General features: G+C 36.8%; 1 protein-coding gene across 1 annotated transcript in view; it reads right to left on the bottom strand.

Annotated features, from left to right (window-relative positions):
• Nucleotides 1-11,960, bottom strand: part of AGR2 (anterior gradient 2, protein disulphide isomerase family member) — a 39,280-nt gene extending 27,320 nt beyond the window's left edge. Inside the window, exons 1-5 of the mRNA XM_044064739.1 lie at nucleotides 11,818-11,960; nucleotides 11,205-11,396; nucleotides 10,362-10,425; nucleotides 3,132-3,184; nucleotides 1,648-1,721 (exon numbers count right to left, since the gene is read on the bottom strand). Coding sequence (XP_043920674.1) covers nucleotides 1,648-1,721; nucleotides 3,132-3,184; nucleotides 10,362-10,425; nucleotides 11,205-11,355 — 342 coding nt within the window. The 5' untranslated portion in view covers nucleotides 11,356-11,396; nucleotides 11,818-11,960. The remainder of the gene's footprint in view (nucleotides 1-1,647; nucleotides 1,722-3,131; nucleotides 3,185-10,361; nucleotides 10,426-11,204; nucleotides 11,397-11,817) is intronic.
• Between the last annotated feature and the right edge of the window lie 324 nt (nucleotides 11,961-12,284).

Raw genomic sequence — 12,284 nt, 5'->3', positions numbered from 1 at the left:
TTATAACAAAACTGGCCCTAGACATGAGTGCATGCATGTGTGTGCCTTCAGTGGAAGGTTGGGCGCCGGGCTGACAGCTCAACACCATAAAAACTCCACTGCCACTCATGTGCAGACAGGTGATCTATGGTGGTGACCCCTAACCGGGAAAAGCCAAAAGAAGAAGATATTAATCATCTAGATCCATGGCTACATCCTCAGTGTTTCAGTCCAGATTGTCCATGGACGATATATGTGCAACCTGGGCTACTCCCCATACCTTTATTACTTATTACAAATTGGATCTGGCCTCCAGAGGTAGACTATCACTTGGCTCAATAGTGCTCAGGAATATCCTTCATTGAGTCCACCCTGGATTTTAGGTAGCTAGGGACTCTGTCCCACCATTTGAGGATAGAATGAAAATGAATGTCATCAGATAAAGACGTTATGCAGTCAGCATAATGTTCCATCTGTGTTGTCCATTTTCATTCTTTAATTGCCCTACCACCAACCTCCGTCCATGAAAACTTCTGGAAGAATGAGTGGTTACAGGACATTTCTGTGCTTTATATTAAGCTCCAGATATGGCCTTCTCTTTTTCTAAATATGAATATGCCTGTCTACTAAAGTCAGCAAACAAGATCTGAGGTAATTGGGGTTGGTGTATTATGAGTAAGGGAGAAGCTCGAGAGTTCTTGGTTGCCACAAGCTTTAGCAGCAGCTGAGTTGGATCCGATGGATTGGATCTGAGCCCATCAATTGAGGAAGAATGGAAATGGACAACACAGCTGGAACATTACGGTGAGTACATAACTTCTTTTTTTGGCAGAACAGCACAACATGACTCTCATTTCACTTATTTTTTTTTAATGTTAACTAATAATCACATTTCATATTTATTACCATAAAAATCCCACTTAAATACATTTTCACCCAAGTAAAGATATCTTAAGAAATGCATGTTACTTAGGGTATTTTGTACAATTTTAAAGTAAAACATGGAGCTAACTTTATAAGTAATTCTACAGGATTAAATTTTATTGAACAGTCTGACGACCTTCATCAGTGGTATGCTGGCCACAACATAATATAAGGCAGCAGGGTATTAACCAACTATACTGAATTTTCTTCATGGAATAAATTATAATCTTCATCCTACTCTAGCATGCTACTGAGTAACTACTTAAGAAATTACATATTAACATCATAAAACAGTTAATATAAGTCCAGACTGATTTATAGTTTTACAGCAAAGGTGAGCTAGATAAATTATATTAATGCTAGCAATGCAGAAGTGGTATATATTACAGTACTCACAGCGCTACAAAAGGTTCAATAGCTACTCATGTCTGAAACAATAAAATCTAAATTAAATAAGAAAAGTTCAGCAAAATCAAGCATTAATTCTGCCAAAATAGAAATACTTTATAAACCCATTACCAGGACAGATGGTGATATTAACCCAATTATTTTTCCTAGTCTGTGGGAATCATAACATTAACACCAGTGTCTCATTTCATGTACTCTGGAAGCAAGCATTGTTTGTAACACATTTCCAGTGTTTAAGCTGTATGGTCACTTGTGCTTCTCATGAATTCTATGCATATTTCATTAAGGTTAATTTAATTTCCAGGTATATAAACATAATTCCAGACAGAGACTTACCATAAGATTTAGCAAAATAAAATGTTCACACAGTTCTTGGATTTTCTTGTGGTTAGCAAACGCTTTCTTCAAAGCTGGAAATAAAACCTCAGTTTAGAGTATTGCAAGTTGCTGAATTACTGCATATGTCTTTTATATGTCTGTAAAATTGCAGAACAATATGGTATATAACTATTTGAAAATTTTACAGTAAACTACTACTCTGTCCATCTTATGATTTTGTTTCACATGACACGTGATTTATTTCTTCCTTTAAAATTTAGTTGCTTGAATTAGATGTAATGGAACACTGTGCCTTGAAAAATGTTTTGAATAGGAAAAAATAAACACAACTACTTGGTTTGTTGAATAGAAAGCAAGTATTTACCTTTTCTCTCTCAGAAAGAGCTACCTCAGAGGCAGTTATAGAGTACAGTACCATATGCAGGAGGTACCAGGAAGGGTTATTGGCCATTTTTGGAAAAATGTCTGATGCCATATTTTAATCTCACTTTTGAAATCAGAGACCCTAGTGAAACCCCAGCTGAACAATGTGAAACTATATTTATTCCGTACTGAAAGCAAATCATCCATAAACAGAATGGAGAGGCAAGTGATGTGACGTAACTGCTAAAACACTGTACCACTTTGTTACCATATTTACAAAAATAATTACATATAATATCTGTTTTATGAGTGGAAATGCTTCATTAACTTTGCATTATCTTTTTGGCATGACATCAGCTAGCAGAAAAAAGACAAAACAGAAACATATTCATGTATCTTTACATCACATTATACAGTTAAATTGATGTACAACATATGCATTTTTACCTTTAATGTTGCAGTACATTCTTCATATTCAATAAATGAGTAGTATGCTTATTGTGATATATCTGTCATAATGATTGGGCAATATGCATATTGTAATATATGCATATTGTAGTATATTCTTCATATATAATATCTGCATGCTGACTGTATTACATTTTTTATACTATGTGACTGGACAGTATACTGATCACAGCACATTCATTACATTTAATGACCGGGGAGTATTCTTATTGCAATATACGTATATATACATACTGAAATATATTATTCTTATTTAATGACTGGCAATATACTGAGTCCATATTTAAATATATACAGTAAATAGTTTAAATACATTACACATAAATATTTGGTGATTTGTTTGAATTCATAATGATAATAAAATAAGAGAAAAAAGGAAACGTAGGTAGCCAGCCAAACTGTACAGAAAAGACACAAAATGTTTTACTGGAGAGGCTGGTAAAGGAATAGATAAGAGAAATAATTTGTTAAATTATGTTTAACATCCCAGTGATATTAGGATAAAGTAAAAATAGTCATGCATCACAACACACACACACACACACACACACACACACACACACACACACACACACACACACACACATTCAATATGAAATTAATTCTGAGATGCATAGCATAACATATTGTTTCTGTAGGAGCCCCCTTACCTTGACTATGTGGGCACTCATCAAGATGGAAAATAATCATCAGTGGTTTGTTTCTGTAAAGTTAATCAGAGAAAATGATAATGTTAATACCACTGTGTCACAAAGATAAGCATTTTGTCATGCATCCACCCTCTTCAGCATACATTCGCATGAGTAAATTTATAAGAAAACACAAAGCACATGGTACCATCTCTAACCCAATATGTATTACTGCACTTGTGGAATGGATTTCCTTAGGTTGGGGCAGATTTCATGTTTAGCTTGTGTTGAACACATTTTGCCCACCCACAATAAGTAATCAAAGTGCTTGATTTTTGAAAACCACTTCACACACACACACACACACACACACACACACACACACACACGAAGGAGGAAATATGTCTGAGTAAGACAGTATTATGCTATTTTTTTTTTTTTTTAGTTTGTGCAGTCCTGAAGCTTCAGACAGACTAGATTTTCACAAGAGGCTAGTAGGGCAGTACAATATGCTATGTAACAGGAGTTGGCATCTCTCAGGGGAAAATACTTCTCTGTGTATGCCTTGGGAACAACAGAAGTTTAAAGATAATGTATTGAAAGGTTTATACATATATTTTTCTCTCTGAGCTCATTATATGTGACACATACCTTTGAAGCATAATGTTAAATAACTGGTAAAGGATAAATTCCCTAGTGTCATATTTTTCATCAGCAAGTGATTTTCCTTACTAACCTTAGCTTGCTAGTTAAGCATTTAAATGTTATGCAATATCAGAATCTGTGTTTCTGCTCTGCTGCAAACAGACCCCCCTTACTGCAAGACTGGTATGTACAATGGTAATACAGTTTAAATATTTCATAGGTTCATAGGTTCATAGGTTTATACTAGGCTATCTGCCCTAAGGCATTTATAAGCCTAGCCCAAATTATTGTGGCTTACGCCACCCCTTATATGAAAAAATACTGTGCCCATTAGTTTGTTGTGCCTCTGTCCAGCAGTGACCCAGAGATGATTCCCGGGGTAAACCTACGATCTCCCATCCACAGGTCTAGATTTCTCTTGAACAGAGTCAGCGAGGTGCTCTGCCTCACATGGACCGGGATTTTATTCCACAGCATAGGGAGTCTCTGAGTGATAAATCTATCCCTCCAGCACGTCCTATTTATATCCGTGCTAAGGTTTAAGTCGCTTGCTCTAGTGGTTTTGGTGGATTTGGATTTTTGAGGTGGAGCATGTCCATTAATTCCGGGTTGGACATGGCCTTGTATGTCAGGCACATGTCACCTCTGAGCAGACGGTATGCGACTGAATAGAGCTGGAGTTTCTTCAATCTGGCAGCATATGACAGATTTTGGAGTCCTTTATCCTTTTGGTGAGGAACTTTTGGGGTCTCTCCAATTGCTGCAGATGTCGGGTGAGATACATCCCGAATGGGGCATTGTACTCGATCATTGGTCTGATAAGTGAAGAGTACAGGGAACAATGACCTCACTAGATCTGGATGTGAATCCCTTCATGATCAGGTGGGCAATGTAGAAGGTCTTTCTAACCACTTTAGCAATGTGAGTGTCAAAAGAAAGGCCACTGTCAACCTGGGTCCCCAGGTCCCTGATAACCTCTTCTGTGCTTAGTGGATTGCCACCTATATGGTAGCTTGGGGTTACCTTGTTTTTCCCGAAGGGTATGACTATACATTTTTGGCGTTTAACTTCAGGCCATGGCTCTGGCACCAGCTATCTGTTTCCGTGAGTCCCTTCTGAAGGATATCAGTGTCCGATGCACTTTCCACTATGGCGCCCAGTTTGCAGTCATCTGCAAACTTTGTCAGCCAAAGTCCTCCCATGTTGGCCTGTACTTCTGAGAAGTAGATGCCAAACAATAGGGGCCAAGGACCGAGCCCTGTGGGACACCACTTGTGACCGGCTTGGAGTCTGACACAGCGCCAGCAACTCTAACCCTGTGGGTTCTGTCCTTAAGCCAGTTTGCAACCCATCTTGTGACATATGGGTTTACATTTAAGCTGGTAAGTTTTTCTACAATACCCGAGTGGGGTATTGTGTCGAAAGCCTTTGCAAGGTCAAGGTAGGCTGTATGGACTGCCTTTCCCTCATCAATGGCCTTGGTGACTATTTCGAAGAAGTCGACCAAGTTCAAAAGGCATGATCTTCCCTTGACAAAGCCAAACTGGGTCGGGTCCAATGTCTGCAAGTCCCCTATATCTTTGTTTATGAGCTCCATTATGATCCTCTCCATAGCTTTGCAGACTAGACTTGTTAAGCTTATGGGGCGGTAATTACCTGCCTGCACCACTCTTTTGGCTGTCTGTACACCACTTTTTTACACTCCAGGTTTGACCATCTGCTACCAGTGCCTCTTCTTCAGTTTTCTGATCTCCCTTTTAGACTGGCTGGTTAGCCTCACAGACTAGGTCCACCAGCTTGGGACAACAGGTGGTTCAGAAATTGTTCATCACTAGGGGAGACAGGAAAGAGACTGACCAGTTCCTGTACAGTGTCATCTTCTCTTGTAGCAGGACTTTTTTTCTATATGTGCTGTTATTTATAATGGTCAGAGAATATAATAGTATGAACTGCACACATGCATATTCATGTGAGTATGTACTGGTGTAACTGGCATGCAACCACTTTCTTGTGAAAATGCAATGGTATGATTTACACAGATGCACTTTTTTTAAGCATGCAATGGTATGATATGCTCACATGCATGTTCCTGCAAGTAAGCACTGGTATGCACACATGCACTTTCCTGCAAGCATGCAGTGGTATCATCTCTATATATGCATTTTCCTGTACATAATGTTCCACTATGCCTACACTACCCTTCTTGTATGCATGAATATATGAGACATTTTACCATTCTGGACAGCAGTACAGTGAGAAGAGACACTACACTCTCCGAGGGCTGCAAGCTAGCCATTGGCTGCCAAAGCCCATCACCTTGCTTAACCCTTTATCCTTCCATGTCATTAAATGACCCCAGGTTATAAGCACTGCAGGCAGATGCCATGCTCCCATGCCAGTGGGTCATTTTTGTTTTCTGTGAAACCTTATTTCCTGCTTGAATTTGTCACAACATCTGTTATGTTCTATAAGCACCCTTTAGTTAAAATAAATCAGGGAGTAGGGAGAAAGGTAGCTACATTGAAGACAGCTACAGTTTTAAGAAAAATAACAAATTAGGTCACTAGTTATAGCCGCAGTGCTCTAGTTACAAGGCCAATTAAAAGGTCAGATTTAATAGGTGTGAGTTGTCAATAATAGATGAACAATTTCATACATTAATCAGAATGTGTGGTTTAGCTGTATAAGTCTGAGTTTGAACAAAATACTTTTTACAAAGTTAACATACAAAATTACCATAAATTCTGCTTAAAGGATAGCCAATATCAAAAATAAAAACGTCATGGAAAAACACTATTGACAAAGATAAATTTCAGAACTCCCATTGTAAATGAGAAAATAAGATGACAAAAAAAAAATAACTTGCCTTTCTGATATAATTTTATGAGGACACGGACTGAACTCTGAAATAAGGAAGCCTTGGCTAGGAAATGAAATCACGGCAGTATGACATTCAGTTTTAGGTGTAACAAATTAAAAAAAAAAAAAAAAGGATTTCTTGGGCACAGTAACATTGCATATAACAGCAAGCTACAATGAAGTGTATACTTTTGTTTCTGCTTTGGGGTACAGTTGCAACTTAATGGATTTTTAAATGTTATACCATGGTGATGTCCATTGTAGCATAATGATAAACAGTGCAGTATCATATTAATGACAAGAATGAGATGAAAGCTATAAGAAAAGTAAATACATTGAACCAAATGACTGAATGTAAATTTCCAGAGTTTTTTTTTTCACAGAGATCAGAACTTGTTAATTTATCTGAAGGTTACTGAAATTAAGTATCTAGGAAGAGCACTAAAAAATAAAAATAAAATAAATATCTGCCTCCCATGATCCATTATGCATTTATGACACCTGCAGTTTTTTTTTTATAACTTTTTGTTAATTTATTCTGATAAAATATTTTGTTGTCCTTTAACTGATAATATAATATAACTTGTTTGTTAAAGCAAATTTAAGATCAGAGAAACACAATTACTATATTCCAACAATTCTGTATACGGCATAGCTCAGTCATTAGAACATATCGTAAAGGTTGCGGGAGAGAATGCAAACCAGCTTGAGCAAGCTACAAATTCCAGTTCTGCATATTTCCAAGATGAGAAGCGTATATTTACATTTGTCAAGAAGCAGAGCGAGTGTGTGTGTGTGTGTGTGTGTGTGTGTGTGTGTGTGTGTGTGTGTGTGTGTGTGTGTGTGCGTGTGTGCACGGCATGTGTATATGCAACTGTGGTGTTTCAATCCAAGACTGTATAGTTTGTCTTACATTACTTACAACTCATTCTACTTTGGGGCATAACAAACTGGAACTATCAACTGTGTGATGTAATTTGATTAACCAACCAGTAAGAGTTGCACCATGGCCATTTATATGTACAGCTCTAAAAAAGAATATGCAATCTAAAAACAACTATGAAAGCAATGGCATCTAAGGTTTAGAAAATGTTAGTAACTTCATCATCTCCAAATACTGCCTCTAGAGATGCAAGTTAAAGCAGTCTATTTGGAAAAGAAACATCACTTCATTGGCTCTGCTTGACAGAGGCTCAGTTAATTAATGAATGGGCCTAGTACCCACCTATGAACCTATGCATTCTGCAAAATGATATAAGCTCAGATCACCACTACCATTTAGTATTAGGGCATGCGACTTTTGTTTTATATATATATATATATATATATATATATATATATATATATATATATATATATATATATATAATATTATATACACTGAGAAAGAAGTAAGCTTCACTTAAAAAATACACAATAATTCAAGATTAATGGAGAGGCTCAGTAGCCAAAAGTCTTGAACCCTTGAATTACTTGCAAATTAAGAAATAAAGATCACAATGTCACAAGAAAATGTCTTCTGCATTTTGTAGAGTAGGTTGCTACTTGAAAGGCAGGCCTCAACTGGGGGAACTAAGTTGCAGACTACTAATACATTTAGAAGAAGCTGAAAATTAGGAATGGCAAGGAGTGAGACTGTCTTGACAAAGATAAACATTAGAGAATATAAACCAAATTGAAAGCACCAAGATAAAGCATCTGCTGCTTGTGGAAACAAAACTCAACAAAACACAACAGAGAAAAAGAAAAGCAAGTGTGGCACCACTAACCTTAGCTTCCATCTAAACATTTAAATGTTATCAGAATTTGGGGTTCTACTCTACTGCAAACAGATCCTGCAAATCCCCAAATCTCCAAACATACACAAACATGTGCGCACGCACACACACACACACACACACACACACACACACACACACACACACACACACACAAACAATAAGAGAACTAAGAATCAAATAAATGCATTATAATTTATGTAGAGCAGCAATAGTAATATCTATATGTTTATTGTGTATTTTAATTTCTAACTTCATTGCAACAGTGCGGTGAAAGATGAAGATTGAAGAAAGACCTGGTCCAGATCAGCTACCCTCAAATAAATAAATAAAATAATCATGAATTAATTTAGTAATTCACAGTGCAAAACATATATATGGGTCTGTAATGAATGATGGATGTTTTCTGTCATTACTGTTTAACCTTCCCGGTCTGCAGAAAACATAAAAATGCTGTTTAGCTTCTAGGCCAAGTATTAATAAGCTACAAGAAATTTGCTGGCCAGCAGAGCTATTCTACAAAGATGACTGTCTTGACAGAACTGATGGCATGCAGTGTTACATCTCAAATATAAAATAAAAATATTTTAATAATAACCACACAGCCAAATTAGCTTCACATTTAAGTATATGGGACCTTGCTAATTATTTATTTTTAAAATGCATTTATTATCAGCAGTAGATGATGTATTCGCTTATGCAGGAAATCTGAGTAATGAATGAGAACAAATGGATAAGCATTATAAACTGTAATGCATGACATTAATGTTTGACCTCAGTTCTGAAACTGTTGAAATCAGAGTTTGGATAACTCAGTTTTTCCTGCTATAACGTTTAGTACTTCGAGTTACAAGTTACAGAGAAGGATTATGAAGGAAGCTTATGGCTACAAGAAGATGCCTTCTGTTAAAGTAATGGAGGATAATTCATTAAAACATGAATTAGTAAAATGGCAGTTTTGTTTTGAGAAAAATAAATTTACTATTGTTCTAACAGCCTAGCAGAGACAATTACAGCTCTGAATAATTTTAAACTGGGTTGTTAAGAAAATATTCAATGCTGATGTTGAGTGGTCAGATTAAAGTTAAGATGTATTAAACTGTAAGTTTTACAGATAATCTTACAATTTACATGTTAAACCTAAGTGCATTCTAAGACTTATTTATGTTGATGAACTATCGTAATAGAGTCCTACATTGCACACATATTTTACTGCAGTAATTAAATAATTAAACAGACAGATAAATAGAATAATTTTACCTTCTGCATATATTGATGATTTACCAGTCTGGATCACTAGTCTTTACCTGATGGACACAGATTTAAGTTTTAGGTTACCATTGGACTAAGGCTGTTGAGTTGTGTGACTTATACATAAGAAAACAATAGCAAAATATAAGGAAAAATAAATAAATACATTTGGTGGATTCTGCAGTCAATAGCTGCAGCTGAAGTCTACTTTTTAAGATAAGTGCATCCCTGAGGGTGATCTTCTTTGAATCCTGAAACTAAGTACATGAATACATATTTAAAATGTTGAATACAGACAAAAGTCTATTAATCTGTCTCTTGTTTTCAGTCACAGCTCCCAACTTTCACTCTCAAAATGTGAAATGCTACCTGCATACCTTTCAACTGTCCACTATGGCTAAATTCAAGTTTCAATATGATTTATTTTTAAAATGTGTTTAAAAAAGATTGTGCGATAGAAATCTTTCCATGCGGAATAGCGTTTAACGGGTAACTCTTAAGACTGAAAATCTCTCTCTCTCACACACACACACACACACACACACACACACACACACACACACACACTATCTACTGGGTTCTCACTAAAAAGTTACTGGGTGGAGCGAAATACACGTTACACCCGTTGCTAGGACCAAAAACTAACGTCCCCAGTGAAAAACTCCTCTCCCTAAACACCATAATTTGGGAGTCACCTGCGCACCACGCGGAAACTTACTCAGTCTTGCTTTTGAACAGAGCTTCTTCGTACGTCTGAGCCCAGATCAGCTGATCTCCCCAGCCTGAAAAAAACAAATAAATAAAACTGAGTTAAAAAAAGTAAAACTGAACCAGTGAAAATAAGGAGACATTAAGTAGTGCATGAATTATATGCTGATTAACTGCTTTAAAACCTTAGCAAGGCAGACCCTGATAAGTTTCTTTAAGCAACTCAAGGCAGTGCTATCATCTGTCCTTTTCTTAGGGCAGTCTCTGTTTGGGTAGTTCGTGTACTGTGAAAAATTAAATGCAGTAAAATTTTAACTCAAATAGTACTTAAACTTTCTTGGACAGTCGCATAACACATTTTAAAACTGAAACACATAAACATTATAGGAAGCATCATTAACAACTAAATTCTATAAAAATTATATTTTTGGCAATGAAGCAGCATTAACAACTTAAATTATATAATGATATTTTTGGCAAAAAAAAAGTTAAACGCAGTCATTTGTACTAGACATGGGCATGGATTGTTCTGCAAAACCTCTTATTGCCATACAAATGTCCAACCTTGGCATTTGAAGAGGTGGGAACCCGAACGCCAGTCTGGCGAAACATAACCCCCCCCCCCCCCTTTAAAAAATCTTAATCATTAAAACATATATTTTCAAAATCTTATCTATTGTAAGTCTGCAGGGCAGATCGACAAATTATTGTTTAGTGAGGCTTTGGCAGATTTGTTATGGGACTGGTGGGATTCCATATTTACCCTGGAAGAAATGTTGCATTTTTCTGAGGAAGTAAGCATTTGCAAAATTGCAACTATTGATCTTTAGTGACCACCCAAAATTGTACTTACCTCGAGATAAAGTTTGGGGTACTCTCTTTTCCCTTTTCGGGGCTTCATGTTTAGCACCCCGGGCTGTTGTTTCCTTGGCTTTAGCCATGTTGTGGTACGAAACTGCCACCAGCAAGAGGAGCAGAAAGGACACAGCGCTCTGTCTCGCCATTGCTCTTTTTGTTGTCACGCAGGCACTGATCCAGTCACAGCCTAAAATTGAAAATACATTAACAAGTGATAGCCTATTTTGTTTACATAACATACGCACATGTGTAGTTCTTTAGAAGTGGATGCACCCGTGCCTGTATTTATTCTGATGTAAGTTTTAAATATGCATGGCTCCGAATCGATTCAGGCATTTACTTTTCAACTTTTACTAAGCGACACACATACTTCAGCAACTTAACAACAAATGAAATGGTCAGGGAAGCTCTAAAAACAACAGTACACTTAACAAAGAGTCCAGCAATATTGTTTCAGCTTCCAGATACTCTTCAGCAACCAAAAAGGGCAGTAACTGCCACGCACGTAGAGCATTTCCTGGACCCTAGTAAAACTGATATTTCAGGACGAAAGCTTACTTTCTTCATCTATCAGCACCTTACGTTCAGCAAAGAATCGTTTTACTTACCTTTTACGATAGCAGCACCTGCTCTTGCACCTGTCTGGGAGGGTGCTGGGAACTTGAAGTAGCTTGTCTAAGTTTGAGACATTCAATTTATACAGGTTCTCAATCTCAGACCCCACCCCTTACCTGTGAAAACAGGTATTTCTATAAAATTAATACGTAGCGCTATTTTAATATAGTGTTTACACTGCAACACGCGAACTTCGCCTGTTGTATACTATAGACAGCATTATTTTGTAAAACATCTGATTTTTGCAAGTTGCTAAAAGCATAACTATTTTTTTTATAAAACACTGGCACCGTTCCATGTACAGGTAGGCTTAAATCAAACGATCTGATTTGCTTGAAGGTTGATTTGTCCTTCTGCAATTGGTTGAAATTTTATTACACTGTGTATGTGAATGATGGACCAGGACCAAAACTTTAGAATTCCTTTTCTATTCTGGGATGAAACATTTTCTCTGTCTTAA

The sequence above is a fragment of the Protopterus annectens genome, chromosome 3.part0 (assembly GCF_019279795.1).
Source record: "Protopterus annectens isolate FY-2018-M chromosome 3.part0, PAN1.0, whole genome shotgun sequence".
Taxonomy (NCBI): Eukaryota; Metazoa; Chordata; order Ceratodontiformes; family Protopteridae; genus Protopterus; species Protopterus annectens.
The sequence above is the reverse complement of the archived record's forward strand: the minus strand, read 5'-3'. Positions and strand labels throughout refer to the sequence as shown.